Raw genomic sequence first — 17899 nt, 5'->3', positions numbered from 1 at the left:
TCTGTGTTTTCTTGCTCTAGAACAAAGGTTCTAATATCTCTGGACAAAGGTCTAACACTGTCTGGCAACAAATCTTATACATTTATATGTCTGTGTATAACGCACAACTCTTTTACATATATCTAATATCTAATCCATATCGAAAGCGTCATAATAAAGCTGAACAGCTGGATTGGTTAATATAAATTAACGATAATAATAACGAATAACTATAATCTTGATTTGTTCGCGAGACGAGACACGAGTCCGCGAAAGAACACGTGTCCCCATAAATGGTGTGCGTTATTCCTTCGACAATTCAAAAATGGCTTCTTCATTTGCGAATAACTTCGCGTCATTCGTCCTACGCGCGAAGATTCATTAAGTCTTCTCCGCGTTTTCGGTTCGCTCAATCTATTCAGTCTCTATTATATTCCGTCAATCATACACAACGTGTAGTACCACAAATAAATCAGCTTATTTATGTAATTGTCATTTCCCTTTCCTCGAGTCTCGTAGTTGGAATGTTCCTTTTGTGGAGATTCTTAGCTGGAGTAGTTTGAAGTATTCCCAGGTAGCAAGTATACGTCATTTTGACGGTTAATAATGTCATTTGATGGTTAATAACGTCATTTGATGTCAAAATGACGTCATTTGATGGTGTATATATTTCATCACCCTATACAGTATAGTTTTTTTTATATTTCTAATTGTAAATGTGAACCTTAGTAGCAAACTAACGTAATTGGACGTCAAAATGACGTTCAATTACGTCAGTTTGCTACTAAGGTTCACATTTATAATTAGAAATATAAAAAACTCTATATTATACAAAGTGTAACTGAACAAACATATATAGAACGCTATCAAATTCTCTGGCCAATTTGAAGATAATTTTTCCTCAGTGAAAATATCGAGGCAGCAATAATTTTCAAGTTATTAATGACTGAAAAAAGAAGAGCGCTTCGCAAATTAAACTTTGTAGAGTTAAAATATTAACAAAACTATACATTCTTTAGTTAATTTCAAGTAATTTACTTTAATAAAATTTTAATTCAAGGCTTATACAAAAAATATAAGATGGCAACAATTGGGAATCTGTAAAAAATCTGACCTTCTCTCGTATGTTTTTTTTTTTCAATACACCCTGTATATACCGATAAAATATCGATGAAAATATATCAATTTAAAAAAGTACATTATTTAAAAAAACTTTTACTCTAATTAATATTTCATTACTGATACTTGAAAAAAGAATGCATTTCTTTCTTAAAAATATATCAGTCTAAAAGTATAAATTAATTATTGATAAATTATATAATAATTAATTATTAATAAATTTATTATTGCAAAGATAAGGGACACTTTTAATAATCTAATTAATATATTTCATCATTGGTATCTAAAGAGAATCATTTCTTCCATAAAGTGATACGGCGCGATAACGCGCGGCAAAAATAAATCGACATCCGATCACCCGGTATACAATTCCATAAAGCCTGATTCGACACCTGTTCGCGCTCCTTTTTTTATCTGGCTATGAATGTATATGTTCAACCAACTGTCGTCCGATGATGCATAATGTCAATGCATAGCGCATCATCATCATCATCATCATCATCATCATCATCATCATCATCATCATTTATCATCATCAATCTTTACTGGTAAACAATCGACCTGGATATATCGATCGCGGCGGTTTTTACTGGAATTCCTTTTTTCCTTTTCTTATCACGAAGTAGACAAAAAATGCCACGAAGGACTTCCGCGACAAGAAGAACCGCTCAGGAAGAACCTTCAGAATCACGGAAAAACCGAGAATTAGATTATATTCTATCACGGTCGGCGACGCCGGCGCCGAAATAGTCGCGGCCTGCACGACAAAAATTGGTATTTTTAGCCTTTCGAAAAAATGGAACGAGTGGGGAAATAATAAGGAGAGAGAACAAGAGAAAAAAATAAAAAAAACAAGAATTATCGCATATTAACGCGAGAAGGAATATATACTTATATTTCCTCAATTCTCGTTCTCGCGCCAGATCAACGGGATTCAGAATTGAGGTTAGGATGGCCAGAGGCTCTCTAACTCGTCGTCAATGAGAAAATGAGAATCAATAGCGACCGGCGAGAACCGTCTCTCGGAGGTGCCGTCCGCGATCGGAGGTGTCGCCCGCGATTCAGAGGTGCCATCCGATGAAAATTGATAACGGCATGCACGCATGCATACGTAGCCACACAAAGATACATGCATACGCGGTATTATAATGGTAAGACACGCGCTCTCTCACCGGCTCGCCAAGTCTGCGCGAGCAGACAACAGACGAAGAAAAGGCTCCGTGCGCGCCGTATATCCGGTGTATGTATGTTTCCCTTTCCTTCCCCACGCTTTCTCGCTCTCGGCTCCCGGCCGCGAGCCGCAAGCAAGCGACACCGCGATGCTTCTTCTCTTCCTCGTCCTCTTCCCACCTTTCTTCACTCAGATATTCCTCTCTTTCTCTCTCTCTCTCCCTATCTATCTGTCTATCTCTTTGCTCGCTCGCTCGCTCGCCGACGAACGCTGTGCGCGCGAGCAACAAGTTACGCAGCGCTCTGAACGTAGCGCCAGGAGGCTCTCGCGCGGCGCGAACGATGGATTCAGGTGGACTGTTCTCTCGCGTCGGGCCTGCGTGCTGCGTGGCGGCCAGGCGAGCCAGCTGACTGGCTGGCGTTCGCGCAGCGGTCCTCTAGCGCGCGCGCGTGTATGCATGTGTACGCGGACGGACGAATGGAAAAAGGAGGAAGAAGAGAATATGTCGGACGGACGAACGTGGTGTGCGGCTCGACGACCTAAGAATACACGCGGCGAGACGAGAAAGTCCTCGGGAAATTCGTCGCAGACTTCAGAGCGATCGATTATTGGACTCTATATAAAACATTCCGATTTTTTCTCTCTCTTTCTCTTTCTTCACATAACCTTATTTTTCACGTAATAAATCTATTGTATACAGGGTGTCCCATTTAACTTGAGACAACTAAATATTTCGAAAAATAAGCATTGTACGAAAAAATGTCCCAAATAAACTTTTAACATTATCAAGGGGGACGTCTGCCTGTGTAAAAATTAACCCACCCCCACCGCCCCTTAGGGGTGGGGCGGGTGTCAACTTTGAAATTTTAAATGGGAACCCCCATTTTTTATTACAGATTCGGATTCCTTGGAAAAAAATACGTAAGTTTTGTCCGAGACATTTTTTCGAATCGTGATAGATGTAATCAGTAAAAATTAGTTTTTGCCATTTTCTCTCACCATCGGGGTGCTTTTATTTCGGTGAGTCCCCTCGCCTCTCACCATCGGGGTGCTTTTATTTCGGTGAGTCCCCTCGCCTCTCACCATCGGGGTGCTTTATTTCGGTGAGTCCCTTTGCCTCTCACCATCGGGGTGCTTTTATTTCGGTGAGTCCCCTCGCCTCTCACCATCGGGGTGCTTTATTTCGGTGATTCCCCTCGCCTCTCACCATCGGGGTGCTTTATTTCGGTGAGTCCCCTCGCCTCTCACCATCGGGGTGCTTTATTTCGGTGAGTCTCCTCGCCTCTCACCATCGGGGTGCTTTATTTCGGTGAGTCCCCTCGCCTCTCACCATCGGGGTGCTTTATTTCGGTGAGTCCCCTCGCCTCTCACCATCGGGGTGCTTTATTTCGGTGAGTCCCCTCGCCTCTCATCATCGAGGTGCTTTATTTCGGTGAGTCCCTTCGCCTCTCACCATCGGGGTGCTTTATATCGGTGAGTCCCCTCGCCTCTCACCATCGGGGTGCTCTATTTCAGTGAGTCCCCTCGCCTCTCACTATTCAATTACAATAAATGCTCGAAATGATGACCTTCCATTTCGATGCATTTATTAACTCGACCTTGGAATGCTTGTACACATGTAGAAAGTGTATCTGGCGTTATTTGTGCGCAAGCATATCTAATACGTTCCATCATTTAGTTAATAAATGCATCGAAATGGAAGGTCATCATTTCGAGCATTTATTGTAATTGAATAGTGAGAGGCGAGGGGACTCACCGAAATAAAGCACCCCGATGGTGAGAGGCGAGGGGACTCACCGAAATAAAGCACCCCGATGGTGAGAGGCGAGGGGACTCACCGAAATAAAGCACCCCGATGATGAGAGGCGAGGGGACTCACCAAAATAAAGCACCCTGATGGTGAGAGGCGAGGGGACTCACCGAAATAAAGCACCCCGATGGTGAGAGGCGAGGGGACTCACCGAAATAAAGCACCCCGATGGTGAGAGGCAAAGGGACTCACCGAAATAAAAGCACCCCGATGGTGAGAGGCGAGGGGACTCACCGAAATAAAAGCACCCCGATGGTGAGAGAAAATGGCAAAAACTAATTTTTACTGATTACATCTATCACGATTCGAAAAAATGTCTCGGACAAAACTTACGTATTTTTTTCCAAGGAATCCGAATCTGCAATAAAAAATGGGGGTTCCCATTTAAAATTTTAAAGTTGACACCCGCCCCACCCCTAAGGGGCGGTGGGGGTGGGTTAATTTTTATACAGGCAGACGTCCCCCTTGATAATGTTAAAAGTTTATTAGGGACATTTTTTCGTACAATGCTTATTTTTCGAAATATTTAGTTGTCTCAAGTTAAATGGGACACCCTGTATAAGATATGTAATACTTTATTATTATTGTTATATATTATATATATATATATATATATATATATATATGTGTATAATTAATATATAATATAATATATAATATAATAAAATACATATACGGATGTATAACTAAACAAACGTATATGGAACGCCATCAAATTCATCTCTGGCCAATTTGCGGAGATGATTTTCCTTTGTGAAAATGTTGAGGTTCTAATAATTTTTAAATTATTAATGATTGAGAAAGAAAAAATTTTCATAAATTAAACTTTATAGAGTTAAAATATTAAAAATATAATATATTAAATATTATTATAATATATTAAAAATAATTAAAATTACATATTTTATACTTATAAAGACTATATATATATATATATATATATAGTTACAAAGATACAAGATGGCAAAAATTAACATGCAAAATATTAAAAATAATAATTAAAAAAAAATAAAAATATATATTGCAATAATAAATAAACTAAATGAAAAAAATATACTATACAATTTTTTATTTTTTTACATATATGCTTCTTTTAATTGAATATAAAAAAAAAAATAAAATCCAATTGGACCAATTTGGCAGAATTGATATAAAGAATTCGATTCTGTCGCACGCTGTAAAATACTCTTCACATAGGTCAATTTGTATATAGGTCCCTTTTACGATGATGGCAATAAATCTCTCGTTTGCGTGTGTCAATCATATGTTTCAGAATTAATCGTAATTAATCGAATCATATATATGTGGTCTGATGTTTTGTTTTAAAAATCTTTCTGAGGAGCTCTCGGAAAGAAATTTTATTGACTATTGATATCTTTTATAATATCGTACGAACAGTGATTTAAAAAAAGTACTAACAAGGGCACAATTTTTAAAATATTTTTTAAATATTATTACAATATAAAGAATTGTGCGCGCAATTTTTGTTTTATTTTTATATTTTTTATTTATAATAATTCTAAATAGAATATAATAGAATATAGTAGAAGAAAATTAAATAAATTTATTGTTAGATTTATTGCTCTACAAAAATAGGAATTATATTGATAATATTATTATTATGTCCTTCTTATTTTAATATATTTAATGGATATTGGCTTATGTAATACAAGATATATTATATTGTTAAATTTTTTTATTGGTTAAAGTAGCTGCTTTCAGAAACCTATAAACAATAAAAAAAGATTTTTCTTTTTAGCAACAATGATTGGTGCGCAATAACATTAATCAGCGATTGCGTACACTGTTCTAAGACCTTAAAAAAGCTAAAAAATTAGAAACTTAGAACCTGAACAGATTATTTATTGCTTATATTTGAGACGAATAATAACTTTTAAATAATATCTTTAAAATAGAAAAAATCTAAAAATTTCTTATACATATTTTTTTATATACAATTTTTGTATACATATACATATTTTTTGTACATATTCGAATCAACGTATATTTTTTCCAAAATATTTCTTTTTTTTTTGTTACAATCTTTTGTATTAAAAAAAACATTAGAATAAAATTAAATGGACATTCTATTGACTACCTACGTCAGTCAATATCATAAAAGTAGTAATGAAAATTTGACTTATCCGGCAAATGTTGTATCAAAAAGGTCAAATATAAAATTAAGTTTCGGTGAAAATATATTGTAAGTTTTACATCTATACATGAAGAGAGAAAAAATCTTTGGTAAATTTCCTTTCTGAAACGAAAGACATGCATACCTACCAGATGTGCGATGCATTTCAGAAATTCGAGAAGAAAAATGACGTGTCATCGTTGCAAACACATGTTCTCCGCGCTTTTTTGTCAGGGGCAAAGTTTTCAAAGGTTACATATTTCAAAGGATATATGTATATTTTTATATACGTAATTGATTTAAAGAATTACTAATAATGACAGATATGATATATTTTAAACACATATCATATGTGTCCATAATTATTAAGTATTAATTTAGGATGAATCTCAGCTCGATGCAAAACAGATCATTGTTGAAGATGATGCAGAGCAATCTTTTGATTTACAAGGTGAGTTATTACGTATATATGTTTATATATTTATAGAAAATTAATTTTTTTAGGGTGATTGAAATTTCATCGATTTAATGATAAAAATCATGATAATTTCTAGAATAAATATATTAATGAAGAATCAATAATAGTCTCATTTTTAAACAATGATCTTTAAATGACCTTGAAAATTGAGCTTTACAAAAAATATCAATAGCGCCAACCTTCCCCTTCGAAATTCTATAACGTTTTTGTCTAAAATATTTTATATGACTTTGTTGTGTAAGTTAAAATGATGAGACACCCTGCGTATAAAACAGTTGTAAAATATACACACGATTGTATATATATAAAATGAAAAATTGTATATATAATTTTATAATAATAATACAAAAAAAAACAAATTATATAATTTTTTTGAACACAGACGAAGATAGATTTGAAAAAGACTAAAATTTATAGCTGAATTTAAACTTTATTCCAATTATTTTGCACAAAAGTATGCATTTGATGTAACACGTTTACAATAAGGGGGGAAAAATCATTACACGACGCGGAGTTCTAAGAATTCACTCGTGGCGCTCTTTTTACAACGTATATATAATCAATCGCAAAATCTTGAAATAGCGAAACGGGAGTAAGATTCATCTGTACATAATTATATCGTAATTATAAATATGCCTCATGTATTGTTAAGCGACTCGATCGCGGTGGAGTTGGAAGGTAAAGTTTAACAATGTATTTATGTAAGATAAATTAATTTTCGCGTCACACGTAACCTCACTTTTCTGTAAACAAACCAATGCGCGGTTTCATACACAACGTCATTTCGAATTTCCTTCCCCAAAAGAACCACTTTTTCACTTTATCCCTATCAGCTGTTCTTTAATCCGTCTTGTCGCATTAATTCTTAAATATATATTAATTATGTAATTTATCGAAACACTGAATATCACCTTGCATGTAATAACAACCGAAGTAGCAAATTGACGTCATTCGACGTCAAAATGATGTTATTTTGACGTTTAGTGACGTCAATTTGCTTAATTCTTAGATATATATATATGTCGATTATGTAACTTACATCAAAGCTGAATAACACCTTGCATGTAATAAAAAGTCCTACCGTAGCTTTCTTCATTTTATTTCCATTAACTATATCTTTCAATCTATCCTGTCATATTAATTCGTAGATATATGTTGATCATGTAACTTACATCAAAGCTGGATACCACCTTGCGTGTAATAACAATCCAATTAGCAAACTGACGTCACTAAATGTCAAAATAACGTCATTTTGACATTTAGTGATATCAGTCTGCTTAATTTTTAGAGAAGATATATGTCGATTATGTAACTTACATCAAAGTTGAAGACTACCTTGCATGTAATAACAAGTCTTTCTGCTGCAGCTTTATTCACTTAATCCCCATCAACTATATCTTCCAATCTATCCTGCCATTAATTCTTAGATATATGTCGATCATGTAACTTACATCAAAGCTGGATACCACCTGCATGTAATAACAAGTCCTTCTGTTGTAGCTTTCTTCACTTCATCTCCATCGACTATCTTTTAATCCATCCTATCATATTAATTCTTAGATATATGTAGATATGTCAATTATGTAACTTACATCGTAGATGTCACTTTCCATGTAAAAACGAGTCTTATTTTCTAGCCCAAGAACCATGGCCTCAACCCATCACTTTGTACCAACCATATGAGGTGGAGCAGATTCTCCTGCCTGACAACGCAAACTGCCTGGCGGTGCAGGCCTTCCTCAAGATGTGTCAGCTTGAGTTTCAAATAGAACCGAGGAAGAATGCAGAGTTCATGTCGCCGTCAGGTCGCGTGCCCTTCATCAAATGCGGGACAAAGTTGATATCAGAATTCGACGGGATAGTTCAGCACATAGCGAGCAAGGGGATGAGTCTATCTGATCATTTGGATTCAGCAGCCAAGGTGGACATGAGGGCTTACCTGTCTCTCGTAAACAACGTGTTTGTAAACGCAGAACTGTACATCTGCTGGGTGGACACAGCAATCTTAAATTCAGTCACCAAGCCTAGACACGGGAGCGTGTACCCCTGGCCGCTTAATCATTACCTGAACTGGCAGAAGAGACGAGAGGTGATAAAAAGGCTCAACGTGCTCGGCTGGTATAGCAAGAGCCTGGACGAGGTCTTCGACGATGTGAGAAAGTGTTGCGTGGCCCTCTCCGAAAGGCTGGCGGACGAGAAGTTCTTCTTTGGGAAAGAGTAAGCGACTCTTCTCTTGGTTTCCTTCCTTTATTTTCACGATTCATCCTGTAATCATGTCTCTTCAAGTCCCACCGAACTCGATGCCCTGGTGTACGGCCACATTCAAGCCCTCGCGTCGTCCTCCTTTGCCCCAAATCACGGAATCATCGCCACAATTCGTCAGTTTCCTAAACTAGTAGACCATGCGCTCAGAATTGAAGATTGCTGCTTCAATCTAGAAGAAGCGCGACACAAAATTGCCGAAGAGTTTGAGATAATCGAGTCACCATCCAGAAATACTTTGTGGGACGACTTCCAATCACAGCCCGAATCGCTTCCTCCTCTTTCTGAACATTCCTTTACCTTATCGATGAATTGATTTGCATGCACAGCTTCCGTAAAGACATGTCCTTCTACAAATATACTGATCACGATATAAGGAAAGACTTTAATGGACGATTCTTACGTTTTTAGCAAACCCAATGAACTGGACGCCTTGATTTTTGGCCACATATTCACAATAATCACCACTCCGTTGCCTAACGACAAGCTGGCCATGATCGTGCACAACCATCCGAAGCTGGTGACTTTCTGTAAACGCATCGAGACTAGGTATTTCCAGCGTACGGAGGATTAGATAGAATCCTACTCGGACTTCAGATACATCGAGTTGCGGTACACCGATTACATACATCGTAATTTGAGGTTCCTGTGCTTCGCGACTGACGTGGCCAAGGACGACCATATAAAGGAAAATCTCTGTAATATTCAATGAGGTCTACAGTTCTCGGTCTTCAAATTCTCTTGATTTTTTGTTTCATACAAAATCGAATCTTATTTTTTTCTTTTTTATTCGCTGCAAGATGGATATATCTGAAGTGCGAGTAATGTTGAGTACGACATGTAGTATACATTTTAATGTTAGCTTATTGTTGTTATTATAAATATGAGATTATATTAAAGTTGATCATTCCAATACTTATGGCGATAATTCTTTTTAAAATACATAATACTGCACATAACATTTTTCAGCTTTTTTTCTCCTCAAGTTCTGAACAATCACACTATCAATGAAACGCTGGAGTTCAAGAATTAAGCCAATGATCCGACATCCATCGTATCATGGATAAACGAATTAACCAAGGATAAATGAATTAAAAGAAAATGGCGAGCTTTCTCTAAATTCAAAAAACGTGATAGCCCAATGACAAGGCAATAAAATGTGCCAAAGCAAATTGACGCACGATTTCGGAAGCTATTGATTGGGTATAAAAATCTCGTTCTTTTCATATATATATATATATATATATATATATATATATATATATATATATAAAGTGTATCATAAATTATACATCATCAAATGGTGATATTTTTCTTATTTATAATTATAAATTATAATTAAGGATCCTCATCGCGGCCGTGTTAGATTATGATGTCAGAGGCGAGAAAATACATTGGAAATTCTGAGATGCCATTTTTAAATGAAAAGATATTTCGAAGTAACATCTACGAATTTTTAGCGTGTTTTCTTTCCTTTGACGTCACAATTCCAACATGGTTGGAGAGGAGCCAGGAATGTAAATTAATAATGTAATTTACATTGTTAAGTAAATTACTGTAAATTAAAGTATATCTCATCTCGATGTTATATATTACATATATAGCAAATTAGAGAAGGAAAAACAAACTTTTCTAGTCAATATATACATCATTCTTCATTTTTATATATCTGTCGCATGCAGATGCGAGTAATGGCTGCATGTAAAATTTAATCTATTTTTTTTATTAAATTATTATTTAATATAATTTATAAATATGATTTATAAATTGTATATAAATGTTCAATTTCTTGTCTCCAGCGTTTCACTTATTATATCGTTGAAACGCGAATCAAATGATGTCTGTCTACTCGTAAGAAATCATTTTATCGCTTTACATAGCTCGTTAATTTATTTCTATGATTAATTTATTGTAACACACAAAATAAAAATGTTTCGCAACTGATAAAAGAGAACGTTTTCTGGGAAATTATATATATATATGTATACGATCCAACTGATTTCACGAATAATAATCTGTTATTATTTATTATTATAATGTGTGTTTGTGCATAATATGAGTATAATCTTAAACTATGATAAACACACTACGAGGCGTAAGATTTTTGCGACGCCGTTTATTACATGATAATGCTGCTGCTAATTCTTTTTTTTCTTTTTTTTTGATTTTGAAGTCTATGTTTCTTACACTATGAATTATACACAGGTTTATCATGTAGCACATATAATCGTGTATAATTATATAATTATGACATCCTATAATTATATAATTATTGACAGAGATGTTTATAACATCTTTATATATATACATATATATATGTATATATATATTTATATATATATATGTATATATATAAATTGCAATCTAGACGTAGATTTATAAGTTGTGATAATAAACAATTGTAATTCACAATCAGAAAATCGGGTTAGCATGAATAGAATTTTCAAATTAAACGCGTTTCATGCAGATAAATAAATTGAGATCATTTTACACTGATGGAAAAAAAAAGATAAAATTAACAATTTTAGATATTACTTTTTCAAGTATTCGCAATGCAAGAATAAATTGTGACAGAATTATACAAGTCTTATTATATACACAGAGGTCATATAATCACGTCATGGAGAGACTTGGTACTCGTTTGGAAGTATCGCTAAAAATTATATAATAATAGATATTTATGCTCACTGGTTTTTCTCTTGTCAGACAAGATTTGATTTGTTTGATATCGAACTTTAAAATCTATAAACGAATAAACTAACAAAATCGCACATATGTACGCAACATTTTTTTCGCAGATACTTGCTCTCTCGGACAATGGAATCAGAACAATATAATTCCGATAAGATCTAGAATTATTAAATTTCATCTCTCTATATATACCAACAGGCATATCCATTTTGTGAAACATTGTAAACTATTAGAATATTATATAGCGGCTTACGCTTTTTATGCATCGCGGAGAGAATAACTATTTATTTATCTATTTTAATATATCTTTAAGATAGTTTTTGTATCTTCTTTTCTTTTCTTCTTCTTTATTGGGCTAAGAAATATCTCGGACAATGTTGAATTTCTGTGCATGCTAAAGTTACATTAATCTGGTGGTAGAAAGCTGAATAGTCGAAACTGGTCTCTAATGCGCGGCCTTACGTCGCCTCCCTGCAAAAAGAAAACGAAATAAAAAACAAAATCTCAAAAATTGATCCAATATTAAGACTCCTAGTTTCTTGCCAACCAGGTTGCAATTGTGACGTCAGAAGCGAGAAAACATTTTTAGATGTCATTTCAATGAAACAGCACTTCAGATAGCTTTAGCACACTCTTAAAATACCTCCAAAACTACCCAAGTAACATACTGACGTCATTAAACGTCAAAATGACGTCAGTATGTTACTTGAGTAGTTTTGGAGGTATTTTAAGCTATCTTCATGTGGGACCCATTTACCGAGTTTATTGATCTTTCCCATTGCTCGTAAACGTCTGCTGATTGTTTCTTGTGATACATGTAATGCTTCTGCTAATTGCCGTTGAGTTTGAGTTGAGTCATCATCCAATAATTCCTGCAATTACTCGTCTTCGCATTTTTGTAGTCTACCAGAGCGCTCACTGTCTTTTACATTGAAATCACCACTTTTAAATTGTCGAAACCATGTCTCACACATGTTCTAATCGATGGAGCGTGTTCACCATATGTTTCTACCAGCAAACGATAACTTTCAACAGCCTTTTTCTTTTGATTAAATAAGAAAAGCAATGCGTGTCGCAAATGTTCTTTTTCAGGCAAAAAATTCGACATGATCACTGAACGATAAAACAAAGACACTAGTTTTTAGCGGACTCAACTTGTGTGTGTTTGTAGTTTTATGTCAGACGAACAAATTTTTCGCTGGCGCCATCTCTTAGTTAAACCGGAAAAAACTTATGCATACACCTGGTAGATAGCTATCTGAAGTGCTGTTTCATCGAAATGGCATCTAAGAATTTTGTTTTCTCACTTCTGACATCATTAAACGTCAAAGTGACGTTAGTTTGACGTTTAATGACGTCAGTATGTTACTTGGGTAATTTGCCATCTTAAGTAGTGTTTCATTGAAATATCCTTTCATTTAAAAATGGTAATTTACAGCGTGTGCTTTCTCGCTTCTGACGTCACAATCTGACATAGCCGCGGTGAGAAGGAGTTGAGAAAATATGCTTACCCAGTTTACTAGATTTTCCAAAAATGGTAATAACTTCATTAACTCATTATCCGAACGATCGGCAAACCAACTTTCTATAGGTATGCCATTTTCCAACTGCAACACACAAAACCGTTTTCAAAAACGCACGTTCCAGAAGAGTGCACTTTATTATATATATATATATATATATATATATATATATATATATATATTGAGAACAAATCACTTTACCTGATATCCAAACGCTTGCGGACTGTTGTCAATAATTACGGTCTTGGACAGATCCCTACCTAAGATGGATAGATCCTTTATATAGTTTCCGTTCACGCAAACGCAGTGTTCCCTGAACAAACGATACTTGATCAGCTTTCGCGTTGGATCCAGCAGATTCATCAGCTTGTTAGCGTACACCCGCTTGCTCGCCGTGAACAGAATCACCTCGTAGAGTGACGAGACGTGCTCGAGGAACTCGCGAAAGTACGGTCGCGTTCTCACGAATACCGTATACGTCACATCCTGAAAGACCACTGGGAAGCGAAACGCCGCGTCAGATAGTTCTTGCAAGCTGCAATGGACCAATGTCTCGTCCTGCAAGAGAAGAAAAAAATGATGTAATAACCATGGCTTTTACCATTATAAATGCAATATACAAGGTGCCCAATTTTAATCAACCATCCTCAAAAATTATTTTATTCTAATTGCGCAGCAAAATGTTTCAAACAAGAGTTGTTTGATTTAAAAGAGGACAAAAGATAATGCTACTGAATTTTTCTGAAAGATAATATTAAGTACTAAAGTAATTGCAAAAAGAATAGATTTATATTAAAAAAATGTATAGTAATTCCATTTAAAAAAACAAATGACCTTCAATGACCTTGAAAAGTGTTCAAATCACAATTTTTGTGTGAAACATTTTGTTGTACAATTAAAAATAAAAGTTTTTGAAGGTGATCGATTAAAATTGGGACATCCAGTACACATACAGTGTCCCAATTTAATTTTAAAATTTAAAGAGTTTCGAGGGGGACGCGAAAGTTAAACTGAAACTTTAACTAGAAGTGAAGTCTCATTCGAGCTTACTAAGTCTAGCACCAGGCTAAATTCCGGACTGCTTCGCGTTTTGAGGGGCAGGGCCGGGCATCTCGCTCTCATCGCCGGCGTGAGCGGCGGCAAGTGCTTGATGAAGACATAAGGATCGAACGGCTCCCAGTCCTCCTGAACCTGAGCGACCATGTTCTCTACATCGCAAGACTCTACTATCTCCTCGCTACCCACCTCCATGTATTCAACCTCGTGATAACGACTGTCGACGTCCTCGGAATCATATTTGTCACTAAGATTGCCGTTCGTATCGGATGGATGATGTGGATTTATATTGTACATACTTGCTGGCACGCTACTGTACTTCGTACTGGAATATCCAGCAGTTGTTTCATGTTTTGTTGGGTCTGTTTCAACAGCATATTGATCTTTCGTGAGATCACTGCGGTTTTCATTGTTATCGATAAGCGAGCACTTTCCTCCGTTCGGAAAGTACTTGTCGGATGTGTTGTACGTGGTGGTACGGACGTTGTATATCGAAGTCGAATGCATCAAACTGTAATATTCTGTGGACGTTTCAGTATGTGCGTATAAAGAGGAATAGTGTAATGACGACGGTAGCGTAGTATCTGCGAAAAACAAAAAAATTAATATACATACATACATATAATTTATAAGCTATCGATATATTATAATAATTTATAAGCTTATATATATATATAAGCTATCGAGGGATACCGTTGTTCTTGCTTCCTTCATCATCTAGCAAACATGTGAGATCTGAATGTGATCCCAGGGACACCGGAGGCATTAGACAGGTCAACGAAGATACACTGGATATGGAAGATTTCAAGTCTTGTACCGGCGGTATCATTGGACCACGAGAGTCCGTATTAGTTACTGACAAGCAAAGGGGTAAAGTGGATCCGCCATTCCAATTTTCCTTAGATTCCTCCGAAACTTTAGACGGCGACGTGATTTTAGCAGACTACAAAATACGTATTATGTATTAATTTCAGATATATACTATATATATGGTTGATTTTTACACATCATAATGATGATTGCAACAACTTACAATGACTGCATCTATTGGTGGAGTACGGTGCAAAGGAGTTGACGTAACCATGGACCGCTTTATGCATTTTCTTCTACGAGGTCCCCTCTCTCGTCTGATAGGTGTGGATTTGGCAAAATGTAAGACATTTTCTTTACAAGCCTGCAAAGAGATTGGAGCAATCTTTTTAGTATCTATCTCAATTAGCGATCCATGCCAATTATTTATAAATCTTTTATTTTAATGAAATATTGTATGAGATATTATATATATTATATATATATATATATATTCAATGAAATATTATTCTTTACAAGTCTACAAAGAGATTGGAGCAATCTTTTAAATATCTTCTCTTTGTATTAATCTCAGCGATAGCCAATTATTTATAAATCTTTCATTTCAATGAGGTATTAAGACATACACGATCATATTTATATATAAGTGCTCAGTTTTTAAAGAACTCACTTCTTTTAGAAAGCTGGATGATCTACGTCGCCACTGATTCAACCTGCTGCATCTGCTTGATGTTATCACACGACTGCTGTTCCCAATATGAGGTACCTTGCGCACTGCACCAACTTGTGTTCGATGACTGGTTGCCTTTGATGCCGTTACACCGCTTAAACTTAAACGGCCGCGCAATCTTCTGCTAATTCGTTCACTTCTTAGCCACATTTCAACAGCGTTGTTAAGTATCCTGAAACCAATAGAATTATTATTTTCATGCAATTGATGTTATATAATTCATTATTTCAATAGTTTTCTAATTCTTTAAATTATATAAAATAATATATCTCAAAATACTAGTGTAAATAAAAAATATTTAAAAAAAATATTAACAAACTGTTTAGGTTCAATATTGTTCATTATAAAATGCAAAAATATTTTTATATTATTTAGAATAAATTTTTATATATAAAATAATATATAATATAATATAAAATATAATAAATATAAAATATAATATATAAAATATATAAAATATATCTACAATTTTATATATATATATATATATAATATTTACAAAAAAAATAATGAGCGTAAAGGGAAAAACTCAAAATAGTAAAAAAAGTACCTAAAACAATATTTTCAAAAAAATAAAAAACCGCCAACTTCAAGTCGTAGCAACACTCATTCAAGCCGGAGATTCAAACAGAATTTTTCGGAGAACCATTGACGTCTCTCTCTCTCGCCAGGCAAGATTGCGCGGGAAAGAAGTTCGATCGTTTCGTAAAAAGGGGCGTTCCAAAGAACGGTGCCTGTATATGTGTATGTGCCAAGCGCGTCACGCGCTCGCGCGCGCACAACTACACGCGCGCTGATTGGTCGCCGTATACACAAACACACACACAGAGAGAGAGAACGAGGCGTATATCGATTTACATGCGGCGCAATGTCCGTGTACCCTATACGCCGATCTTGCCGGGAAGGAGAAAATTCTCACGCCGGTCGGCGCCCGCCGATGACAGATGACAGGTGATGACGGATGGCTGATCGCGACGAGATGCATCCCTTCGAAACCTCACTGCGATGTTACGACGCTCGAGGAGGAGGCGGAGAAGGAGGCGGCGGAGGAGGAGGACGCCTCTGAAAATTCGCGCGAAAATCGGCCGCCGGCCGTGAGAGAGAGACGGGCCGGCCCGGGGGCCGCCGATGACGTCACACATCTCGGACGCTTACCATGCTCCGCGGAGAGTCGGCGACGGCCGACGCGCACCCACGCCGCCGCGAGTACGGACGTAGCCCTGACACACGGACCGCGCACAGGTTCACACACGTCTCATTCGAATCGCGGACACCGTACGCTCGCGTACGCTTATCGTCCCTCCGAAAACTATAACAAACATGGCGGGCGGCGGCGGCGTCACTCAACGCCGCGGCGCACTCGCGCGGCGCCCTCGGGCGGAAGCGCCGCTGACAGGTGACAGCCCGCGAAACGTCAAACGTCAAACGTGCCAGCGTGAGCGCGAGAGCCACACGCAGGATTTTTATTCATTTTTTATTTATTTTTTTATTTATTTTACTTTTTATTCATTTATTTATTTTTATTTATTCTTATTTAAATTAAATTATATCTTAATATCGCTAGTAAAATAAACAGAGGATCAGTTTTTTAAAATTAATTGACTAAGCTAGCTAAAAATTTTTGTTTATTTAAAAATTAGAAATAATTAATTTTAAAAAATTGATCCTAAGTGTACTTGTTTATTTATGTTTTATTTATTTATTTACTGATTTATTTTATTTTCTTTCTTTCCTTCGAACGATATCTTGCGGAATATTTGATGGTTTTGTTCGACACTCGGGGTTTCCGATTTATAATCGATTTACGCCATCTGCCGTTTTCGGTTTCTGGATTACCAATTTGGTTTTCTAATTTCCGTTTCAAAATTTCCCGCTCATGTAAATGTAAAAACAGATATTTGCGTGGAAAAAATAATTTGTGAATTTTATTCTTAGAAATTTATAAATTTTATTTAATTAGGAATTATGTAATTTTAATTATTCAAAATGTTTTTTTATTATTAGTTTACGATGATTTTTCATCGAGTTTCAGTGGTTTAAAAATATAATTTTTAAAAAATATTTCTTATTTTTTTAATAGTGTATATATTTTATTATAATATATACATATATATGTATATATATATATATATATAT

The 17899-nt window shown here is 35.6% G+C and overlaps 2 protein-coding genes across 8 annotated transcripts; one reads left to right on the top strand and one right to left on the bottom strand.

Moving 5' to 3' along the window:
- Positions 1–6335: 6335 nt before the first annotated feature.
- On the top strand, positions 6336–10367 carry LOC114941171 (metaxin-2). 3 transcript variants are annotated; one of them, XM_085481338.1, is made up of 4 exons: positions 6336–6464; positions 6595–6664; positions 8329–8908; positions 8978–9284. In XM_085481338.1, exons 1-4 carry the CDS (start codon positions 6351–6353, stop codon positions 9267–9269), a joined length of 1056 nt encoding a protein of 351 aa, XP_085337464.1. In that variant the 5' UTR covers positions 6336–6350; the 3' UTR covers positions 9270–9284. The 3 variants fall into 3 exon arrangements, with proteins under 3 accessions (XP_085337464.1, XP_085337465.1, XP_029171901.1); XM_029316068.2 differs by lacking the exons at positions 6336–6464; positions 6595–6664; positions 8978–9284 and adding exons at positions 7186–7369; positions 9365–9502; positions 9923–10367; XM_085481339.1 differs by lacking the exons at positions 6336–6464; positions 6595–6664 and adding an exon at positions 7181–7369.
- LOC114941172 (uncharacterized) lies at positions 9786–17103 on the bottom strand. 5 transcript variants are annotated; one of them, XM_029316069.2, is made up of 8 exons: positions 16919–17103; positions 15704–15935; positions 15257–15397; positions 14917–15166; positions 14218–14807; positions 13369–13725; positions 13156–13251; positions 9786–12115 (listed from the first exon to the last, which is right to left on the bottom strand). In XM_029316069.2, the coding sequence occupies exons 2-8, from the start codon at positions 15911–15913 to the stop codon at positions 12050–12052; spliced, it is 1710 nt and encodes a 569-aa protein (XP_029171902.1). In that variant the 5' UTR covers positions 15914–15935; positions 16919–17103; the 3' UTR covers positions 9786–12049. The 5 variants fall into 5 exon arrangements, with proteins under 5 accessions (XP_029171902.1, XP_085337463.1, XP_029171903.1 ...); XM_085481337.1 differs by lacking the exon at positions 16919–17103 and adding an exon at positions 16622–16911; XM_029316070.2 differs by lacking the exon at positions 16919–17103 and adding an exon at positions 16644–16911.
- Between the last annotated feature and the right edge of the window lie 796 nt (positions 17104–17899).

The sequence above is a fragment of the Nylanderia fulva genome, unplaced genomic scaffold (assembly GCF_048542155.1).
Source record: "Nylanderia fulva isolate GAGA-0341 unplaced genomic scaffold, ASM4854215v1 Scaffold175, whole genome shotgun sequence".
Taxonomy (NCBI): Eukaryota; Metazoa; Arthropoda; class Insecta; order Hymenoptera; family Formicidae; genus Nylanderia; species Nylanderia fulva.
The sequence above is the reverse complement of the archived record's forward strand: the minus strand, read 5'-3'. Positions and strand labels throughout refer to the sequence as shown.